This window comes from Anser anser (assembly GCF_964211835.1).
Source record: "Anser anser genome assembly, chromosome: 6".
NCBI classification, from domain to species: Eukaryota; Metazoa; Chordata; class Aves; order Anseriformes; family Anatidae; genus Anser; species Anser anser.
The window spans coordinates 6269345-6291929 of NC_139726.1; the positions used below are offsets into that span (position 1 = coordinate 6269345).

Sequence of the window (22585 nt, forward strand, 5' to 3'; positions counted from 1 at the left end):
AAAAATGAAACAATACAATGTAGACAATGCAACTAAATGTATCTTTTACCATACTTATCATTTACGGAACACAACATTTATATTAGTGTTAAAATGAACATAAATAAACACACAAAAGAAGTTTTTTTTTCCTTTTTAAAACTTATCACTGAAAAATTTATACCTACCTCACAAAATAACGTAAGCTTGTCATCTGGTAAAAGACCATTAGCTTCATCTAGCAAAAAATCTCTTCGGATAAATTTCTTAAAACCCCAGTCCTTGCCTTGTACAAACCGATACGCTCTTTGGCTTTCTGATAAAAGACAGTTATGTACAAATAAAGCAAGTTAATAATATTAAAAAAAACAGTAACACCTTAAAAGTCTATACAAAGGGTAAGCATTAAGGCAAAAATGATTTAATTTAACACTTTGGGATCATGTCTGTCACATTTTTAGGAAACAACTGATTAAAGTCGTGGGTTTTTTTTGGGGGGGATGCTATGATGTAAAATTTTGATAGATCTTAGAAGAGCATGATCTGCAATTCAAACCATAGCATCTCCTTCTCCTTGGGCATCATCCAACATGGGAGTTTTTAGTTAAAGTTTAAAAAAGCCAATGCATCAAAACAAACTGTTCACGGGGAAGTACAATTACAATTAGCTTGTCATCACAAATGCATTCTGACAACACTTCTGCATTTGTCATAACAATCTGTTTGACTTCTTCATGAAATGGAAAATCCTGTTTCAGAGGTTCATATTATTTTGGAATACAGCAAAAGCATTAAATAAGCAAAACAGAAATAAAAGCTTCCAACTATTTCTCTGGTCATGACAACATGCATTGACATTTATTTTTTAGCCATATGCTGTGAGTTGTTTTTTTTTAATCTATCAGTTTGCTGTGACCACACCATCTTTTTTTAACATGTTCTAATGTCCACAGTCCATAAAAGGGTCCCTAGGGTCATATTAGTGCGAATACATGCACTGAGTAAAGTTAGTTATTCAGTACTGCATGTCTGCCCTAAGTTGGTCACTTGTTCCACTAAATGAATTACAGGAAAGAACACAATACTTTTATTTGCAAGTAAAACATGGCAAGTTATATTTAGAAAGACTGTTGAAAAGGAAAAGAAAAAGAATTTTTCTGAAATAACATCAAAGAATTAAAAAAAATAAATCATCCCCACTTCTCCATAAACAGAGGGATTTTTCTTTAATTCCAAAAAATGCTGGACAAGAATCATTTCATCTGTTTTATGAATAGATATTTAAACTTATAAATTCTTCATAGAAGGCTAAAGTCTGAAGTTTGTTATGGAAGTAAAGTATTTTTCAAGACAGAATCAAGTTAAAAAAGCACTCCTTCTACAAATTCCAAAGTAAAGACATCAGAAAGTCCAACTTCTCTACTCTACAGTTAACTTAGTAGCATCACTGAAATATACAGTATATTACATGGTCAAGTTTGTGTTAAAAAAACAAACATATCAAGCTCATTGTTCTCACTTTCAACAGCTGGATAAATGAGATTCACAACAGTTCTTTCACCGAAAGTAGATGAAGATGTCTTACTGGCGGCTTGTATTAACAAAAAACAAGGAAGAACAACTCAGGAACTGACAAGCTTCATCACTGGAAGTGGCAGTCTGTGCATGAATTATCAATTACCAAAGGACATCTAAAGTTGAGCATCATTATATGGTATAAATAAAAACAGAGCCTTTCCAGGAGCAGATGGTAAATGGCTGGGAAGTCCAAGAAATAAGATTTCTGTTGGTAATTTCCCAAAATGAAATGATGCTTAATTCCTGCAGTGCAAATACAGGACAGCTACTATTGAAGAAACTTAAGACATCTATTCTTCGGGTTCTTTTCTAGCACCTTGTGATTTTTAGCATTTAAAGGACAACCTGACAAATAATCTTCAGATCCCTCCCCTCCTATATTGTATGGCCCTCATTTAGGGCAGCATTTTGGAAGAGGATGAATACAGAGTTAGATATGTATATTTATTTCTCTTCCAAAGAATCCAACTATTATAATATTTTTGGATTTGCACTCAGCTTTGTGGATTTACATTAGATATTACAAGTGGGTCCAGTCATATAAGGAGAAAGTGGCACAGAATTGCTACCTTGAACCAAAATGTTAAGACCCAATTTGCAGAGAGAGAAAAGGTAAACTAGAGGATGAAGAAATTATAGAGCTATTCAAAAAACAAAGCAAACCCTCCAGAAGACTTTGAACATAAGTACTGGAGAACTTGCAACTTAACAGACGCTGCAAGGTCTCTTAAGCCCTGGAGGAGAAAAAGGAAAAAAAGAAGACTGATTTTTCACATGCAGGATTAGCAACAGCACAGACCTGCTTGCATTAAGCCAGCATTAGACTGTTGTGCTAAATCAGATTCATAGGTCAGACTGGAGATGGTGGAGATGTATTACAGAGAGCATTACCTTGTACTTTGGCAAGCAGGCTAAAAAGACACTTCTACTTTCAGCTATTAGTTAATGCCCCCACAGTATTCACTTACATTCTGCTAGTTTCAGGTAATGACATGATTATGGTTTGGGAAATAGGCATTTATATTAAACTGTTTTCCCAGAGATACACAGATACCTGAAAGGTGACTAGGGATTTCATTTCAGGAGGGCTCAATAAGAGAAGTACGTTCAAATAACTTCATTCAATGGAAAAGAAGGGAAAAAAACAGCGAATACTGAACCTTTTTCATATTCGTCTGAACGGTACCCTACAGAAGTCACTCTACCATACAGGTATATAATTTTTCTAAACATGTATTAAAATATTTCATTTGAATCTTAGACTAAATCCTTCTAGCATGTTTCACTTCTTCAGAGACCTTTCAGTATTTAGTGTAAAAAAAGAGGCCAGCTCTCGAAAGCATACGTTTTCATGAGAATTCCATCTTTCCCAAAAAGTGCTTCCAGTCAAAGTTGTGCTTTTAAGTTTGAAAAAAGAGCCAAACATTTTTCATATCAAGAGGCAATTAAATCAAATAAATTACTTCAAAGTCTTCTAGTTCCTTGGGTACATGACTCATGTCTTTAAACTGATTACGGTGTAAATCAGACGAAGTCAGATGAAAACATCATAAAAGCGTGTGTAAAAACAAAAAACCACTATGTGTTTACCCTAATTAACTATGGAAATCAAACACTTTCACTGTAGTTAGAAACAAGCAAACAGCTCTACTGACAGGAAGCAAGAATGATCTGCTAGAAAAGTTAGGTGGCAAGAGTCCGAAGCGATGGCAGTTAGCAATTCATTGTAATTTATACTGCTCAGGAGAAATTAACATAGCTCAGTGATCAGAAATGTGTGAAAAGATTTTTAATTAACTTTCTAAAAGGATATTTAAAAAGATATTTTCAAGTTTCTCTCAGTGTTAAACTCTGTTTAATTGAAAAAAATACAAAGCTAACTTTCTTTGGAAAGTTCTTATAGATCTGCAGGCACTACATTAAGATTCCCTTACCCATTGCTTTAGTTTCTTCTCTTTTAGCATTCAGCAGGGAAAATTTGAATTTTGCTCTGACTTCACTTTTTGGACAACTGACTAAAAGCAAATATAATGACAGGTAGTCTTTGCTTTCATCATCTAATCCCTTTGGATTCACTCTCAGGCACCTGAAAGAAATGCAGAAAATTTACATTTTTTAAAGTCAAACAAAATAAATTCAGATCTGTATTAATTTTTTAAGATACTACACGTGCTACTAAAACAAGCGTTTCCCTCATGATTATTGAGACTACAAAACCAGCAGCAATCTGTACCTATAATGAAACTTCAAGAAATGTCTAAATTTTATTATTTATTCACAATTTGATTTTGCAGCTTTTGCTAGTGGGAGAAAAAATAGGAAAAAAAGCAGTTGCCAGAATAAAGACCTTACCACTTCATTTTGTCATTTGGCCCTGACGAAAAGGTAGAACTCTTTAAAACTTCACCCATTTCTTCTCGGCAGAAACTGAAGTTATTAATGGTCCACATGTAGGAAAATTTTACTACTTTAACCTGAACAAAAGATGTAGAAAAATTTCAATAAAATTTAGTTTGTATAACACACATTAATTATGAGAATTAGATTATCAGCACAACTCAGTATTTTTAGGAATTGTTTTTAAATGGTTATTATGACTAGAAAATAAAGCCATTGGAATTCATGCAATTTCACCTGTGTGTAACACCAGCTTTCAGCCACAGGTCCACTGGACATCTCCCCAGGAGGAGGTGGGGTGGGAACCCTTGACATTGCCACTTATTGCAGGTTATAGTATCAAAATAGCAATCCAGACTTCAGTAATTCTCCTAAAAAAAAGAGGAAGTAATTCATATATTTTTCTTTGGACACCCTCTGTAAGTGTGGAAAAATCAATGTTTTGGTATCCATATTACTGTGTTTACTAAATGCTGCAATGAAAAAACCTGAAAAGAAGTTAAAATTGTTTTGCTATTTAGACAAGCTAGGTGTCAAATATTCGTTGATGACCACTTGTACTACAAATCTGCAAGCTGAATCTTTGTGCAATACTTTATAAAAGCAAGCGTTTATGCAGTGTACAATGCCACTAATGATGTTATTTCAACATCACCTTTTAAAATTATTACATCTTGCTCATTCCAGTCGTGTTATAACTTTCCTTGGGATATTTTCCTTTGATTTGGAGGCTACCTAGGGCCTTGTGAGTGCTCAGTTATCAGTAGCTCTGCATTAGCTTTCCATAGACACGGCTCTGGAAGAGCACCTAGCCTTCTGGGAGTAGAATAGGTTCAAGTAATCCTAGGATTTTTCAAGGGAAGGTGAGAAAATAAACTTACTTTTAAAGTATTCTCTTCCCATCTTTTATGGTTGCCTCGTATCTTTAATGCCAATAGATTTTATTGAAAATAATCACAATAATAATCACAACCACTAGCTGGCTGCCTCCTGAAGCACAGAGCTGAAACAGTTGAAGTCAACTTGCCAAATCTGAAGAACTTTCCAATAACAAGTAAAGCAACCTTGTTACAGGTTACCACCAAGCACTGCAATTTCTCCTTCCCATCAGAAATTGAGTCACATGCCCAGATTCATCACATCTAACTAGACATGTAATTAGTCCGTCTACTTACACAAGCCTTTTAAATAATTAATAAAAGAATACAGACATGTTAGAGTAGCTCTGGGTTACTGGTGACCCTCTTTTAGCTAGGCTTTGCTGTCATCTTCAGACAGATACCTGCCAGACGCGTTGTTTCTCACTTAAGCAGCCCCATGAAGTTGCTAAAAAGAAGTGAAGCAAAGCCTGGCCAAGCTGGATGAAAGTCACAATTAAACATTTTCTCTCAGTACAGAGTTTTTTTTAAATTGTGTCCTGCTATCATTAAAGAAGATCAGAAGACTACAACCTTCCTGGAACGCTAGCTTCATCTTTTTACTTGCAAAAAAATGTATTATTTGCATTACTGGAAAGAGGTGGTTGCACATCACTAATCATACTGGAACTTTCCAGAGATGGGCAATACACTTAGAAACAAGGTTTTATATAAATTTAGGTAAGAACACCCTGCAAGACCATACACAATTCAGTCACAATGAATGGAGAAGAATTCCCTTCCTATGGGGAGAAGAATTCTCTGTGAATCACAATGATCCTCACTGGATGCTTTCCTTCATGCCCTTCTGGGACCTCTTCTCACCCACTTGCAATATTAATTAGCACTCGTACATTAAAGCCTGCTGACATGGAAATCACTCTGGACGATGAACATATAAAGCCTTGGGGAGAAAAACCATTCTCAGCTGTTGTCAGATGAGGAAGATGCCATACAGTCAGACGGAGCTCTCTGAAAAGAGATCAACTACAAGGCAAAAAATCATTGGATAAGTCTCATGCAAGATGTGGATCACTGAGACATTCAAGTGTAATCAAAAATACAATTCAGCTGCATCCCATAAGAAATACTTTTCCTTCCAAATAAAACTTATGTTTACTTCTGGAAGTCTTCAGTATTTAATTAGTATTTTCTGTAGATGATAACTGGTAACAAACAAACAGCCAATGTTAATTTCAGACAGTGGAACTCGCTTGCCCCATTTTATTTTTCTGTCATGTTCCTGAGCTCTTTCAGTACTTGAGACCAGCCAGCTCCTAGAAGTCCAGTAATTACAGAAGAGACAAGGTTGCCCAGAAGGGTTCACCAAACTGAAAAAGGCTTAAAGTAAGCTCTGTATAGCATCCCCTTTAGGAAGCACCCAGTGACCTGAGGCCAGCTACTGGTAGCTACCTGCTCCCTCCTGTCTCACAGCTGAACGAACCCAACAAACGAGACTAAGTCTAAGCAAAGGTGGTTACTACCTGCCCCTCCATTATTTCCCCGTCTGTCTGTCTCTGTACCTGCTTCTACCTAGGGCATCCGTGCTTCAGAGACTGCTTCAACCTGCTGCATGGCTTTTATTATTTACTGCCATTTCTGGCAGCAGCCATGACCAAGCACGCTTATCACGTCCTTCAGAATGGCTTCAACTTTTTGTAAAGTTTCCAATTACCACATTAGGAGTGGACAACTGACTTTCCAGAGCTCCTGACATGTCTTTGAGAAACAGATTTGTATCTTACTGTATTTTTGGGCATGGATTCACTGAGCGGAGGGTTGCTGGCACCAAGCAGGCCTTGAGGGGACAGACTGCAAGCAGGCAGAAGGACGCACCTACACGCTCACCCCTTGTTCTGAGCTTTGCGTGGGGAAAAGGCTAAACACTACTTTGAAGAAAGTGTTTATGAATCACTGATTAGCCACTGTCATCAGCTCGCACAAAAAAGTCTTCAAGTACCAACCCCTCATCAGAGCCTACCAGACGAAGCGGCCAGGAGCAGATGGAGCTGCAGCTGACAGCCCCTGTCAGAGAAGGACGGGGTGGAATTAAACCAACGAGGTGCAGGAAGGAGGGCTTATTATCAGCACGATGAAGCTACTTACTCACAGGGACAATTTTCATGCTAGAACTTGCATTTACTCCTCTGCCTGCTCTTGTGAACAAAGCATCGGAGGTGACAGGACATTATCACATCACACATCTGATAATTTTCAGGCGACGCCATGCCTGCCTGGACACGGCTCAACAAAGCACCCGTGCAAACACTTCCCTGTGAAGATGTCTGACCACTGGAGGGAACTTACACATCTACACTCACTTGGGAACACTAAAAGAAGTTTTAGTGAATGAGGAAAAGTAATTTCCGGCTTTACAAAATGGAAATTAGAGATATTTTTGAAGTGCGTCAAGTAGCCTGATTTTTTTTCCTTAGCGAAGTGATATACCCATACTGAAGGTCATGCAATCATCGATGACTTACTCTGAGAATCCACTTTCATTGTCATACTTCAAAAGAGGGGAAAAGCCCAAAACTATGTTACTTAACCTATACTTTCAGATCCTGAACATGACGGGCTTACCACTTCTCCTGGTCTCGTAAGGTATCGATGGCACCTGCTAACCGTTGTGCCCAACAGACCGGTCTCTCTAAAATCAGCATCTTCACAGAGCTCAGCACTACTGGCAGAGCAGGAGTGGGAAGAGAAAAAAATGAGAAGCAAATCCTCAAAGCACATTTTATTTAATAGTTGAAGTATCATCCTGTTCAAAGAATTACTTGTATTAAGCTTCAAGCTATCTGAAGTTAATTCCCTCTAATTACTCACACACAGAGTGTAAAGAAAATAGACTATCATCCATAAAAATGTATACACACTAAATTTTATCAAAAGCTGTATAAGCTCTAACTTTTTTCCAGTTACTTTTAAAAAGAGATCTTCAAAAGTATTTTATACACCATTTTATGTAGAGTTTCAAACATTATCTTGTTTCCCTTCCCAGAAATTATTCCCATAAATTGAATATTTATCAAGATTATTCTAGAAAAAGTTACTTTTCAACCTCATAGCTATACAAAAACATATTGAGTCTTACACGCTGTGTTGGAATCAACGTGCTTGTATGCACAAAGAAAATACCACAGAGAGAAATCCTCTAATCCCTCAATAATAAACCCGCAAAACACTTCAAAACTTATTTCAAGAATTTCCCGAAGCGATAACATCATCTTTTGTGAGCTCTCACAGGTAAGAATGGAAGCTCAGTATAACTCCTATATCCTAGTATTTCTTTCATCAGAGCAGCAGTAACTTAAGAGGCGCATACGAGCATGCGTGCATGCTAAGTAGTGACCATTGCAATGTCTTCTCTAATTCAGTACGGTACAATAGTCAGCAAATTACTGGCAGAACTGGACAAACTGCCTTCTGCAGAGCATCCAACAGACAGACAGACCCTGGAAGCTCAACCCAGCCTGCCAGAAGCTAACCATGGATCAATTCACCAAGTCAGTGACCCCATCCCGCTCCCTCAAAAGCGGGGAGGAAGCACGTTGGGAACTGGAAGCTCAGTCCCTGCTGATCCTTCCCTCAGCCATCCCTTCTTGCAGAGGCCTCCTCTCCCCGGCTGTGTTTTGGCACACCACAGGACTTCAGCACTCACCACATGATATAACTGAACAAGAGGCACAGCGTGGGCTGACTCAAGTCCTGTCCAGCAGCTGAGGAACAACGCAACATGTAACAGGGAAGTCCGGTGTGCTGCCAAACCATTACAGGAGCAAGCTTCCAAAATGCCCCAGAAAGAGGCCGGGGAACCTGCCCTGCCTCAAACACCACACATCTCTAACCAAGCTACTTCAGGCATTCATCAGCTAACAAGAACTAGAGCAACTTACCTAGAGTGACTGACACTAACATCACTTAGTAGTGTCTAAGGAAAGCCTAATAAATGGCCATGCCAACGAACCCCACATGCACGTACTATATACTCTGTATTTCAATGGTCAGTCTTTCCTGAAAGGGGCTGAACATCCCAAGGAATGAAAAGCTGCAATAAACTTACTCTTTTTTTTTCCTCCTTTGGAAATATTGATATTTCATCACTGACTGAGGTAAAAAGACTACTTTCTGAAGGTTAACTGGTGAATAACAACTTGTTCCTCCAACTTTTTATTCCTAATAAATACATAGTACAAAAAACAAATACATTTTGCCTACTTGTATAGACAAAAATTTCTTGGTTTTGTTTTTTTGTTTTTTTAATCTAGATGAATAAGTCTTCCATTCAATAAAGTTACCTTCCAAAAAAACATTCAAAATAAACATGCTCTAGCTACAGAGCTAGAGATTTCATTTCCTTTAATTAAACTATCACCTGTGATTAAAAACTTGTTGGGATTTGTTATTCAAGAGATCTGTTTTATTTTGTAGATTACCGAGGTGGCAAATTCTTGGGAACATAATTGTGTTAAGGTCCACTGGATCATTTCTTGGGTAAGACAGAATACACACATGAAGCTGAAGGAAACAAATATGAACCAGAGCAAAACGGGTAAGTCTGCAATGAAAGACATCTTAATGCCCCAGACTGGGTCACATTTGCATCCCTCCTGACATGATCCTCCCGTTCATACTCACAGTTTTACATAACATCGACTTATAAAGGCCAAAACAGGTGGCCACCCGCCAGGTATTTCAGGGTTAAACCCCGTGAAAGCCATGCGCCTTTCTGCTTGGTGGTAGTTCTTGTACGACACCTCCTACTGGCTGAGTCCTGCTTATCCACCAGCATGGAACTCCTGTAGCTGATTAAACCGGCTTCAACGCTGCTCAAATCCACACAAGGCGCATTATCTTTCTCTCCAAACCCTAGAGACTTAAAAAGTATCATCCAGCTGAAGAGAGAAGTTTACCATTTTTTTTTCTGTTTAAGAGTTGGTCTTGTAAGCCGATTATGCTTACAAAAAATCGTAAGACATTACTAGTAGAAAGAAAACTTTGTAAAAGATAGAATTGTTCCTTAATTGGCAGGATTTGCATCTCTCCACAATTGATCTTTATGAAAGAATCGCCGCACATTTCCTATTAGCTAACTGTATTAAACCGAATTTTCTGCTGGATGATACACAGCACAATAACAGACATGTGAAAGGTCTATTAAGCTTAGGCAGCTTTCCAATTTATTCAGCAGCAGCATCTTCTTCTCTGAGAACGGACTCAGGGTATACCCAAAGAATTATTTAAATACTGTGTTCAATATTTATTGAATTTAATCCCTATCTAACACTGCAACATTTGAGTGCACAGAATTACTGATACTTAAACAATTGCAGGTGTTTTTTTTTTTTTAAATATATACACACACACAGTTTTTCCACACCTCTGCCACCTCAAAGTTAGAAGAACTGTAGATTGAGCACATACTACATCTAACTTTATTTGCAGCACTTCTAATATGCAAGTTTCCATTTCAGGGCAAACGGAAGGGAACAGCAGTTGAGTTACACACAGAAAATACCCTATAAAGACTTATTGGAGAAGTGAAAGGCCCATAATAGTTAAAAGGAAGGGGTTTTTTTTGAACGTCATAGCAAAAATGCTTACTTAAGCATACGTTTCACTGGAAACGCACAAACCTACACCAGTTTTGAGGTTTAAATCACAAGATCTAGGTGCTCCTAGCTGCTTCAGCATAAGGTCTCACCCATGCCACCCGCCAGCTCCCCTGGAAGCCCCTGCCCATCAGCAGGCACAAACACCCCTCAGCACCCACACTGTAAGCTAAATCCTAACTCCAGAGACAAAAAATACTCCCCTGGACTGTGACAGTTGAGAAACTACACTTACATCCCCCTGTCACCCCTGCTCCTGGGACAGTAAACTCCAGCAAAGAGATGGGGCACACAGCTGGGGCAGAAACAGCTTAAAATAGCTGCAGCTAAGACAAGGAATTTAAAAGCACATCCTGAGGTGCTCCAGCAGAAGACCCCAGCAAGGCAAAACCAGGCACATGCAAAATGCACAGCTCCTCAAGTGGATGGGGTAGCAGCTGTAACTCGTAATACTCAAGTCAGCAGCTCAAAATTAGCAAGATTATACTATTAGTTGTAAGAACTAGAACCCATTATGCCATTTTTGTGCTTTTCTCTGAATTTTCTTTCCCATCTTAAGCCTCAAAAAAATAAAGCTGAATTTTACCTCAGCCGAGAGAAAACCTAGTGCCTAGCAGACTTTGAACCGCAACTGCCTAGTCTACATCAGCCAACCTCATTAATAAAAATCCCTCAGCATTAGCTTTGCATTCTTGTGCTATAATATAGGAAACTCCACATTAGATAACCTAGACTATTCCCTACAGGAGTCATCTATCCATTTCCCTAGAGAATAAATGCAAAATTATTTCTTAGAGCATTTCAATTTCATTTTAGACTAGCTTTATGGGACCCAAAAGATGGGCATTTCCACCACTATTCCTCTTGGGAAGCTATTCTATTTTAATAGTCTACTGCTGTCATTTTTTTTCCCATGGTATACAGCCAGAGTGATCTTTCTCCCTCCTTAGTTTCACTCCATCACTCTTACCCAAACAAATCACTGGCATGTGAAAGCATATTGAATGAAGAATTATTTTTTTCCAAATATTTCAGTTACACACAACCAGAAGTTTACCAAATTGAAAATGGGAACCTTGATATTCTTTTTGCAAAAAAAAACTTCTTTGAAAGATTTGGTTAGTTCGGTGCGGGTCTTAAAAAAAACCACATAGGATTAGCATAAAGCATTGGACTACATGCCCTAGAGACAGGTGCTTATTTGCTACAGAGAAGTTATACAGAGCAACAGCAGCATAATGTTCTGCTCACTAAGCTTTGCAGATTGTTATTACCTGGAAAATTCACACTGAAGTGGTAACATTTTCTTTATACTCACAAATGTTATCTGATAAGGTTTTTTGATCATTTACTTCCCTGTTACCTATCATGGCAAAGAGTGAACGAATTTGTGTATGCAGCTGCATCTTCATGGAAATTTTGTAAGAGGTACAGCTCATCTCAGGCCTATTCAGTGACTCGTACCAAAACAGTCACAAAAAATACTACATCCTGTGCAAAAAGCTACAACTTACATTTATATGCCAGGAAACCAAGCAAAAGCACCAAAAGCAAATTCTGTTAGAAAACCAGACTGCACTTGATGCTAGTTCACCTAAACAGTCTTCGAACAATTAATTTCAGTGAACTGGGTATTAAATGTCATCCACAGCAGCATCCTAGGAAAGGCAGGCAGGTCAAGAGGTAGAGCTGCACATTCACTCGCTTTGGTGAATATGAAGTAGGAATCTGAAAGTGTAGCAATATGAACACCTGGTGAAAGTCTGCAAGACAAGCAGAAACAGTCCTAGAAAGACATCAAAAAGTTCATACATGTACACAGCGTTAAAAAAAAAGAAAAGAAAAGAAAATCCTAAAGTTCTTATCCTATGGAAACTGGTTTCTAAAGCTCAAATACAGGTACACAATTTTTACTACTCTGTTGTTTCAAAACCAACTAGGTATTAGTTTACTTCTACTTTTAGAAGTCAGAACAACTCAAAAATAATCTGCTTAAGATGCATTTTTCCACAACAAAAGCCATTCAAACCTTTGCAGTTTCCTACTATTTCTCCTACTACAGCAGTCTTATTTGCTCAAGACAGAAGAAATTTTCAAAGCATCTCTTACCTCTTTATAGACAGGCTGAACTAACTCAGCAGCAAAAAAAACTGTTAAAACTATGGATTAAAGCAGAGTAAGGGCTAAGGGTAAGTAACATTAAAAAAAAGGTACAAAAGTAATATTAAAATTGTTTTCCTCGCAAAGGTTAAACTTTTTAAAGAAATAACTGCTACAAGACTCCTGTGGCTTTCAGTTTCCATTGGACCATCTGATGGGCACCTCACAAGAGAAGACCAGTTAGCAACGAGCACTCTGGCTTTAGGCACTGAGCCCCACTGCTTCTTCAGCTGCAGAGGCCAGACATCACTGCTCTTGTTTTCAGCTTCAGGCCGCTCACCTGGGGCTGCGAGGGCAAGGGAGAGGGGATGGTCCATGTCAGGCTGCCCTGCTGGAGTACTCCCCCAAAAGGCTAACATCGATTCACACAACAAAAATCTGTGCAAGTTTTTGAGGGTTCAAACTGAAGCCTAGGACTACATTCTAAGCAACAAGAAAAAATAGTGTCTTGCAAAAAGACTTGCTCACTTTTTTCCACATCTACTTACACCACCAGTTTGTTCCTCTATGTGTAGGCTGCTTTACTTAAGTTTAAACACAGCAGTAAGGCAAACAACACCAGGGGGCTGGCAGAGGCCCCTTGGGGCAGCCTGGCTAATCCAGGCACGGTTAAACAGATCACAGTTTGACAAAAGCAACTGGGGCTGATAAAAGACAAGCTTACTCCTTTGTAGGACACTTCTTCAGCTGCCTTTGGGAGGCTGTTGCTGGCAACACACCCCACAAAACACCGCACACAGCCACCACCGTGGCCAGTTGCTCTCCATCACAAGCCATGCCTCCTGAGCACCTGCTGAAGCCCTCAGCGCTAGCACCAGTAAATCAAATCCCTCCCAGTGCTTCTTCCCTGCTGTCCTGGAACTGCTGGGCCTGCGAAGGTCTCTGCGAGCTACAGCCGTAGGTTTGCTTCATCTTCACTGACGTCAGGGAGGCAGGCAGAAAGCCGGAGCCGGCCTGCTGCTCCTTGCCTCTGCCACACCAGGGGCAGCCCCGCCGCGATTCACCCCGACACGGCTGCCTCATCGGCCGGGGAGCAGCGCGACGCCTGCCGTGCCGCTCCGGAAAGCTGCCTTCACAGAAAAGAAAAAGAAACAGGAGGGGAAAAAAATGCAATCTACTATCAGGAAAGGAAGAAGCCAGCTCACACCAAAGAGCAAGCCCATCTTCGCAAGCAACACAAAGTTTCTGTGAAGGGTATGAGGCTAGAATTTATCAGATACACAGATAACACACAGCCGATGATGTTATTGCCATGTATTCCTCCTCTTCCCACTCAGGGAGAGGTCTCTAACTGTCAGAGGGTACGGCATATTTCCAAAAACAACTAATACTTAAATTCTTTAAAATGGTATCTGGCCTGTAAGAAATATTCAAAACTACTGACTACAGAATAAAATCTGATCTGACTTGATAACCTTATTTCTGTGACTAACCACTGCAATTAACTATGTAGACAGCATGCCACATGCAAAATTTCAGCAGGCTATTATCCATGGAAGCTTTACTCCTATTTCTACATATATCATGATTTTTGTTTATTTTTGGAGAGGAACCACACTTTAGGAAACACTGAGGACGAGGCACCTTTTGCCATAAGCAATACAGGTGCCCCCAGACGCAGAAGCCTCTTGTGGGACTTCACAGTGCAAATCCATTCTTCCCAACATATTCACTGTATCTCTCTTCTCAGGCCAACCACATGTCAAGTGTTTGTTTTCCCAGAAATGTTTAAAGTATAATTACACAAATGGTATCACACGCTTCAACACAAATATTCTTCCATTTCTGATTTTTAAAGTTCGTTTCCTACATGCACAGAAGTAACGAGCAAAATCTAGCTCAGCAGATTCTGTAGAGATCAGAAACGTCGAAACACGATCGCATCCCTTCTGCTCCTCTGAAGCCACACACACCAGCCACTACCAGCCCTAACTGTAAGCTCACGTCACCTTCAGTGGCTGGCGCAGCAACGCGCCATACATCAACCTACAATTACCCAAAAAAGCTAACTAGAGATTTCAGACCATTTGGTTTCTAGTACAACACTTCCAGAACTGAAGTAGTATGACTCAAGTCTTTGAGTTCACGCAGAGTGTAAGAAGAACTGAAGGCATGGAAAAAAAAACACCTAAAAATAGGTACAAATCTGGTTGTACACAAGTAACTGCTGCAATTATCTTCACACACAGCAGAGACATGACATGAGTTGAAAGGACGATATTTTGTCATCTTTTACAACAACAGTTATTCAATTTGATACATAAATATCAGTGTGACCAGTAAATACGATGCTCATTAAAAGCAGTTAAAGTTGTTTAATGTTATCATAATATATTGCTCCACCCCAGAAGCTGAAACAAACTATATTAAGCACTGGCTTGCTAAATTCATTACAGAACCGTTCTGCTGATTTTATCTTCAAGAGTTTTGATTACAAACAAATGACACTGAGAATAAACCCAGTTAGCTAAGAATCCATCTGTTTTAAAATTAAAAAAAAGCACCAAAGACTACTTGTTGTGTTGCTGAGGTAATGTCTACAGATTAGGTAATTCAGAGCCCTATTGTGTTAAGTTCTGTGGACAGTAAACAAGTCCCTGCTCCAATGCATTTCAAGAAATTATTAGCTAACTAACACAAATCATTACACCCGTACACTAAGCGCTCAAAGCAACAAGTGACTTGTACTTAGAATTCATTTCAAGTTCAGGTAGTGGGTGGGTGTTTGTTTTATTTTGTTTGTTTTGACTTAAACATTGAAAACGGTTATGCTTCACAGGCTACAGGCAATGCTAATGGAGAAAACAGATTCATCAATTAGAAACTGAATAAAGAAAGCCAGGAAAATTAAAACTTTGGGGAAAGGTAGTTTTCCAAAGAAAGCGTCAACATGGAACAGAGAACTAGAAAGTATGACACCAGAGGAGAAAGTTACACCAGCTGCTCCTCCGGCCAGGAGGAGTTCTGCATCTACACGCAATTTCAGTTGTTCAGGAAGGGACGGCTGATGCAAATAACCTCAAACCTTTTTACAGACACCCAAGTCTAATTAATTTCCCAAGCATTTAATACACAACAAAACACGGCATTGCAAATAAATCAAGTGCGAGTCATCGCTCCCCCTCCTTCCCTTCACCTCCATTTGTAGCCCTGCTTCGGGATTGATTTTGCAAGTGACTCGACAAAGTGTGAGCAGGCACCTGGGAGGGGATAAGCACTAAAGCAGCAATCAGGAAGAAGGACAAGGGAAAGCCTGGCTCCCAAGTTTCACCCTGCAATCCTCCCCACAGCACGGCACGAGCAGGTCCAGCAGCAAATCCTTCCCACCATGAGAACTTGGGCAGCTCCCCAGCTGCTACAGACACGCACCCCAACACCAGCCGGGCCCTGGCCAAGAGCTACCCGGTGGCACCCTCCCCGGCACACCATTACTTGGCCTTTCTCTAAAGCTGCAAGTTAAATTACATGTCAAGTGATAATTCACCTTTGAACTACACGAATTAAGTCACAATATAGTGCAAAGAGCAAACATTGCACACATGAAGGTGGATGGGACTGACACTGTTCAGTATTTGATTAGGTACTAATTAAAAGCTCAGCAGCTGTCCATCCTAAAGCAATCATACAGCATGAGTACAGAGCAAACTAGAGCTTCAAATACTGCTTAGCAGCTAAGTCAGCTCAAGTTTTTTTAAGAGATATAAATTTCCTTTACGAAATATTCACACATACACAAGACGTAAATTACCATTTTGCAAGTGCTCATAAAACCCGCCAGCTTCACTCCATAAATTTAGCAATGAAATCAAGGAAGAGCACATTAAAACATTTCTAACGCTAAAAGAAGCAGTTAAAAGCAAAGTACGCACAAGGAGCCTCTCTAATAGAGGCAAGAACTCCACACGGAAATCCTTTTCTCTGTTCACCTAGCGTTCAACTTGACATGAAGCCCACTTAAAATTATTTCATCCACCTTTAATCTCTGAGCAAACAGCATGGAAAAGAACCTAGCTTCTTTTCCGCTAAAGCAACTGCCCATTCTCAAACCATGAAGTGGGACAATATATTACAATTGGTTTATGATTTCCCCGCAAAAAAAAAAAAAGACTAGTAACCAATGAAACTTGGCAAGTGTAACATTTGTCACAAAATTAAAGGGCTTTGGGGAGATACAAGGTAGCATCATGGGTGAGTGATCTAATTCAGGGAATTTGAAGGTGTTACCTCTCCAGATTATTCCGTGTCAATGAGTTTCTGAATCAGCAGAAGGAGCATCTCGCTTTCCACTACATTTCCTAAACGCTAAATGCGAACACTGATCACAAGAACGCTGGCAGACACAACGAACTGCTTTGCGAGCATGCAGGCAAAGACCATAAAAAACCTTTATAGCCCACAAAGAATGGTTTTAAACCAGGCTACCAAAAACCACACAGGAAAGCTATTAACTTGGGTAAAACAGAGTTGTGAAAGTTGAGGGGGTTTCTGTTTAAGTTTACTCCAATACTGATCACCTGCCTGCCAAAATTCAACCACACCACACAAGTTGAACAGCACAACACGCGTGCTATCTAGCGCAGTATGCGCACTACTTAAGAAAGCCACTGAGCTATGGCAAGTGGCCATCCTCTCTCCGTAACAACTACCACTACAAGATTGCCATTACGACCAAACCTCCACCCCTCACACAGCTGCAACAGGTCTCTCATTTAATTAAGCACAAACTAAAGCAGAGGCTTCCTCCTTTTGTTTGAGGCAAGGATGCCAGTAAGCATACTTTTGGTACGGGTAGGACAAGGAAAAATAGAAATAAGTTGCCGTAAAGAAATAAACCGGGAAGTTTCTCAAGGAATGAAAGCAGGAAAGAAATCTGCTGTGAATATGCAGGAATTCTGAAGAGGGAGGAAAGGTATGGAGAGCAGAGGTATGAAAGCCTTGAGGAGGCCATCTCCAAAGTGATGGACCAAGCTCCATCACGGCCTCACACGCACCACAACGTTAAGCAACCAGTGATGCAACGGCATCTTCTATTTCATCCCAGAAAGGCCCCTGTGACGAAACAGAGCGTTGAATTAATTATTGGGTTTTTCTTCCTCTTCAGTCCGACGAGCTCCGCAGAGCCGGTACAGGGCTGCATGTCCCTCCACCTTCGCTATGCTAATGGGCTTCTGAAACCAGGTAATTCGCACAGGTTAACGCATCCCCAATGCATTGTTTTGCTACCCTGTCATTAGTTGACTGTGTAGCTTCTGAGCTGATTTGATGGAGACGGTTAAGGACGCACCATCTGGGTGACTCCTAAGAAGCCAAAATGCTTTAGCATAAGCAGTGAGGGAGGACCTAAAAACAAGTGGGAAGAGAAGTGACACGACACCGACACTTTTCAAAGCACTCGTGCTTTGATCAGGGCAGAGTATTGTGAAGATCACTCGATTTTACGATTACAAGTATCAAGTTCTTGCTCTCAATTATAGTAACAATCTCATGAAGATTTCCTTACTCTTAACCACGTTTTGTCAAGTACACAGAAGGCAAAAGGGGCACGTAGTAGACTTTTTTCAAAGCGACAGAAACGCCTGTAATAAACAAATGAGCCTGCCACAAAATATTGCCAGAGAAAAAAACCCACAAATATCTACTTCTCACCAGCTGACAGAAAGAGAATGAGATGGGGTGGTTCTGTAAAACGAGACACATGGAAGTCTCCTTCTGAGCATGCCCCAGGACCTGGAAACAAGCTTGAAATTTCTAACTACGGTCACCTCCTCTACAGGGGCACAAGACAAAGAAAACAGTTATAGCAGATAGTGAAGAGACTGCATATGACGGAGTGGGAAAACCACAAATTCAGACACAAAACCAAGAAAGAATAAATAAAAAAGGAAGTTGATGAGATCTATGTGCAAGTCTTAACTACATTATCTATTACTGCCCACAGCCATTTCTTTTCTACTTTAACTTGTGCTGTTAATAACTGGTTTGTCTCTCCCGTATGCTTATTTTTAAGTTTGTTTTTTTTTTTCAAATGCATAAAAATTAACAGAGAAACACAATGTATTGGGTAAAGGAGAAAAGTAGCTTTTATAATATGTAATTTCAACTGACTGACCAAGATGATTTGTCCAAGTGATTAGGACAGAAAAAAATGTGTTTCTTAAAAATCCATTTTATATTTGTTCTACAGCATCTACAAGTTTTTAATAGCAACAAGTAGCTCACAGTTCAAAACATAACTCTATTTTCACTGACAGTCTAAAAGCAAACTGAAGTTAAAAGTCTGGCAGAAAGCTGTTTCGAGGCAATACAACACCGAGGATATTTCTGGATATTTAAAATCTCAGGTTTCCAGAAGAGAGTTAAAAGTAGCTTCTGGTGATGTACCAAACCCTGCCGTGTTTGTAGCTTTATGTACAAAAGATATATTGCTTAAAAGTGATTTTCCCTGCCTGAATATCCGCTTACAGGGGTTGCAGGGGGCACACCACGCAGTAGGCAGCCAAGCATTGGTGTTTGTCCGAGATCTATATGCCAGAAGCACAGGAGGAGCCAGGTGAAATACTGAGGGCCTGCTAAGGCAACAGTGTCCGATTAAAAGGGGATTTTTGCTCCCAGAAATAACAAAAAGTTCCGGTAAAAACCGGAGAAGAGCCAAAACTTTTTCTTTTTCCCCCGGAGCAGCGAAACAAACCCCTCGGCAGCCGCACGCACGGCTCGGCTGCGGCCCCCCGCTGCAGCAGCCCCTGCGGCCGCCTGCGATACCCATCAGAACAGCGCTGGGGAGGCCGAGGGAGGGCCCGGCCCGGCTGCCGAGCTCGGAGCTTCCTCCCTTTGTGTCCGGGGGCCGGCCCGCTGCCTCCCGCAGCGCCTTCCCCCGGCGCGGCGCTACCCACTGGGTTGACCTGGCGGCCCTGGGGGGGGGGTGCAGGTAACCCCGCACCGGGGCGGCCCCGCCGGCATTTCGGGGCGGCTTCGCCTCCTCCACCTCCCCCACCCCCCAAACCCCCGGTGACGTCTCCCGTGACGCAATACCAACCGATGACATCACCGGCTGAAAACCGGCGTCGGCCGAGGCACAAAATGGAGCCCGGCCGCGGCCTCGCGGGGCCACCCACCGCCCCCCGGGCGTCCCCAACCCCACCCCCGGGGGGCTCGCACCGGGCCGGGCCCTCCGGGAAGGCCCCGGGGACGCCGGCAGGGGGCACGACAAAGGCCTCCCGCCTCCCCCCCCCCAACCCCCGGTCCCTCGGAGCCCCCGTCCATGCGCTACGTACCGGGGCGCGGCGGCTCTCATAGCGCCGGGGCGGGGGCGGGCGGCCGGCGGTCAGCGGCGGGAGGCGGAAGCGGCGAGGCCGGGCGGTGGCGGAGCCGCATCGCGGCCCCTCGCGGCTCCCGTACGGCCCCGCCGAGGAGCCGCCGCCGAGCCGCCGCCGCACTTCCGGGCACGGAGGGGGCGGGGAGCGCCGCGCCGAGCAGAGCCCATCCGGGGACTCCGCGTGGCCGCGCCCCCGCCCGGGCGGGGCGGGGAGAGGGCGGCCGTGAGGGGGGGGGCAGCCGTTGGCGCTGAGGTGGCGGCGGTTGAGGGGACCCGGGGGTGCGGGAACCCAAAGGTTCCCCATTGCCCCCCCCCCTTACCGACTGCTTCAGGGTCCTCTCAGAGCTTCTGACGGCTTTTTATTTGTGTGTTTTTTTATTTGTCCGTTTTCAGACGGGTTAACCTGAAAATTACCCTCGCCCTCTCCGTCTCCTGCCAGGTGTTAGGACTGTGAGAAATAAAGTTGTGTGGAAAATTCCGCTAAGCTCCTGTGTTCAACAGTGGTTGCGCAGGCACAGCGGGGAGTATGTTGTGTTGATACGGGGAAGGTGCCGCTGTCCCAAAATAAGGGGGATAGCTGAGAAAAACAGGACGAGCAATGTGAAATAAGTAAAAACAAAAAAAATCTCTTGGCCATCTAGTCACAAGAGAAGGGGAAAAGAAGGAAATTACCAGTCAAATAAAACGGTACATATATGGTAGAGTAATAACCATCGAGAAGTTTGTGAACCTGCGGTAATGAGGTGAATGTGGTAATGTGAACCTCTGCCAATGAGGAAACCGGGGAGGAATCAGGCGTCGGGTAATAGGGGATATAAGGTTATGATACGCTTTTGCTGGGCACTCCTGCTTGTAGTCCACCCACCATTTCGATCGCAAATAAAACTGCTTCACTGAGATCCTTGCCTGAACCTGTGTTACTGGCTGCAGAGTGTTTCTCATGGGACCTGAGGAGAACCGGCCCACTTCCATTCCCTCCCACGTAATGTGCAGCACCCAGCAGTTGGGAGAGTATCTGGCCTTATCTCTTTCCCATAGTCCAGGTGGAATAAATTGCTCTAAATTGACATATTGCTTCTAAAAATGAAAGAAATTAAAATTCTAAATTCCATATACAGTACTGCAGTCTTCTTTGTGGAGAATTGTAAATAAAACTTGTGTAAAACGCTTTTTTTTTCTTTCATTTTTTTCTGAGACCTATAACCTTATGGATAATATTAGCTATGGACACAATTAAGACTCACTGAGACACAATTAAGGCTCACTGACACCTCTATTCCCTCCCTCGAGAACGAGCACTAATAATCCATACACGCAGCACTGTGCTGGGTAAGGATACCCAGGCAAGGTCTCAGAATCAATACAGCTGCATTAGGGAGGCACATTGCCCTGGATCATTCATCCTGCAGAGAAAAACTGCACTGATGGGGCCATAGTGCTTTTGGTAGCACTTGTTCACTCAGAACGATTTCAGGTACTTTTCCAATGTGGCACTGTGCTTTTGGATGGCTCAGCATTTTTTGTTTGGTTGGTTTATTTTGCTTCATTCCAGCCCCTGAAGGAAATAGCTTCAGAGCCACAGCAAGTGTTTATTCCATTTAGCTGAAGATGACACTTGGAGGAGGACTAGGCTGTTACCTTTTATAAAGCCCACTACTTAGAAGAATATACATCTTGCCTTTGTTGTTCCTGTGAGACACAAGCAGAATAGACTGTCAGGATTCTTGGTATTGTGAGCTGAACAGTTCAGTGCTTGGAGTAGCTATTACGAAGGGGAAGGAAGTTAAAAAGGTCTGTTCTTTCACAAGACAGAGCTAACTCTACTAGAAATCAAGGGTGTGTTCCTGCTTCTAACTGAAAAGGCCATATGGGAATCTTATGATTTAAGCGGAGTAGTTTAGCACATAGGGAAAGCAGTAGGCTAAGATCATTTCATATAGTAACTACCTACCACCTCCTTTAAATCCCACTTTAGAGGAAGTCTGCAATGATGGGTCATTAACAGCAGCTGTGAAAAACACATGCATATTTGTCAACAGACAAAGGGTGAGAGTACAGCTCAGAAGTTTTTAGGCTGCCATCAAAGCATGCATCTCTTGGTTTAAGATTTTTTGCTTTCCCTCAGAGACGTAATATTCTGATGTGTGGGCAAATGCCACAGACAGGCGTGCAAATGGTTGCCAAGTAAAGCAACAAGCACTTTCCAGATCTGGGTCTCCAGCTGGTTTTCGCAGAAACTGAATTTATTTTCCTGTATTTTTTTCAACAACTGCTCAGTCTTATTCTCTGCTATTCCCATTTTCATATCCTGAGTTTGTTTCTCCTCTCGGTGCCAAATTACAGCGTGCCAAACAGCACCAGCCTCTTGCATCACATCAAGGTGAAATACCATCAAGTCAGGATGCATCAGTATTGTTTGCATTATAGCAGCGCTTAGCGGGTCAACTGAGATAAGTGGCCTTTTATACCAGACGTTTTACAAAGCATGCGACAAACAAAGAGTTTATAATCTAATTAGAAAAGACAGAAAATTGTAGAGAAAAACAAGGGTGACATGATTAACTACGCTTAGAGAGCAAAGATTGCAGCGGAGAGCAGGGAACCAAGCTTTCCTGAATCCAGAGTGA

At 41.7% G+C, this 22585-nt stretch overlaps 1 protein-coding gene across 3 annotated transcripts in view; it reads right to left on the reverse strand.

Moving 5' to 3' along the window:
* SPOPL (speckle type BTB/POZ protein like) overlaps positions 1-20102 on the reverse strand; it is a 33954-nt gene extending 13852 nt beyond the window's left edge. Inside the window, exons 1-6 of one of the 3 annotated variants that reach the window (XM_083841163.1) lie at positions 7455-19086; positions 5726-5858; positions 4192-4325; positions 3910-4031; positions 3492-3643; positions 168-295 (exon numbers count right to left, since the gene is read on the reverse strand). In XM_083841163.1, the coding sequence (XP_083697289.1) occupies positions 168-295; positions 3492-3643; positions 3910-4031; positions 4192-4269 (480 nt within the window). In that variant the 5' untranslated portion in view covers positions 4270-4325; positions 5726-5858; positions 7455-19086. Of the gene's footprint in view, positions 1-167; positions 296-3491; positions 3644-3909; positions 4032-4191; positions 4326-5725; positions 5859-7454; positions 19087-19108; positions 19618-19917 lie in introns of those variants that run through there. The other 2 variants (XM_083841161.1, XM_083841162.1) reach the window with 2 other exon arrangements.
* Between the last annotated feature and the right edge of the window lie 2483 nt (positions 20103-22585).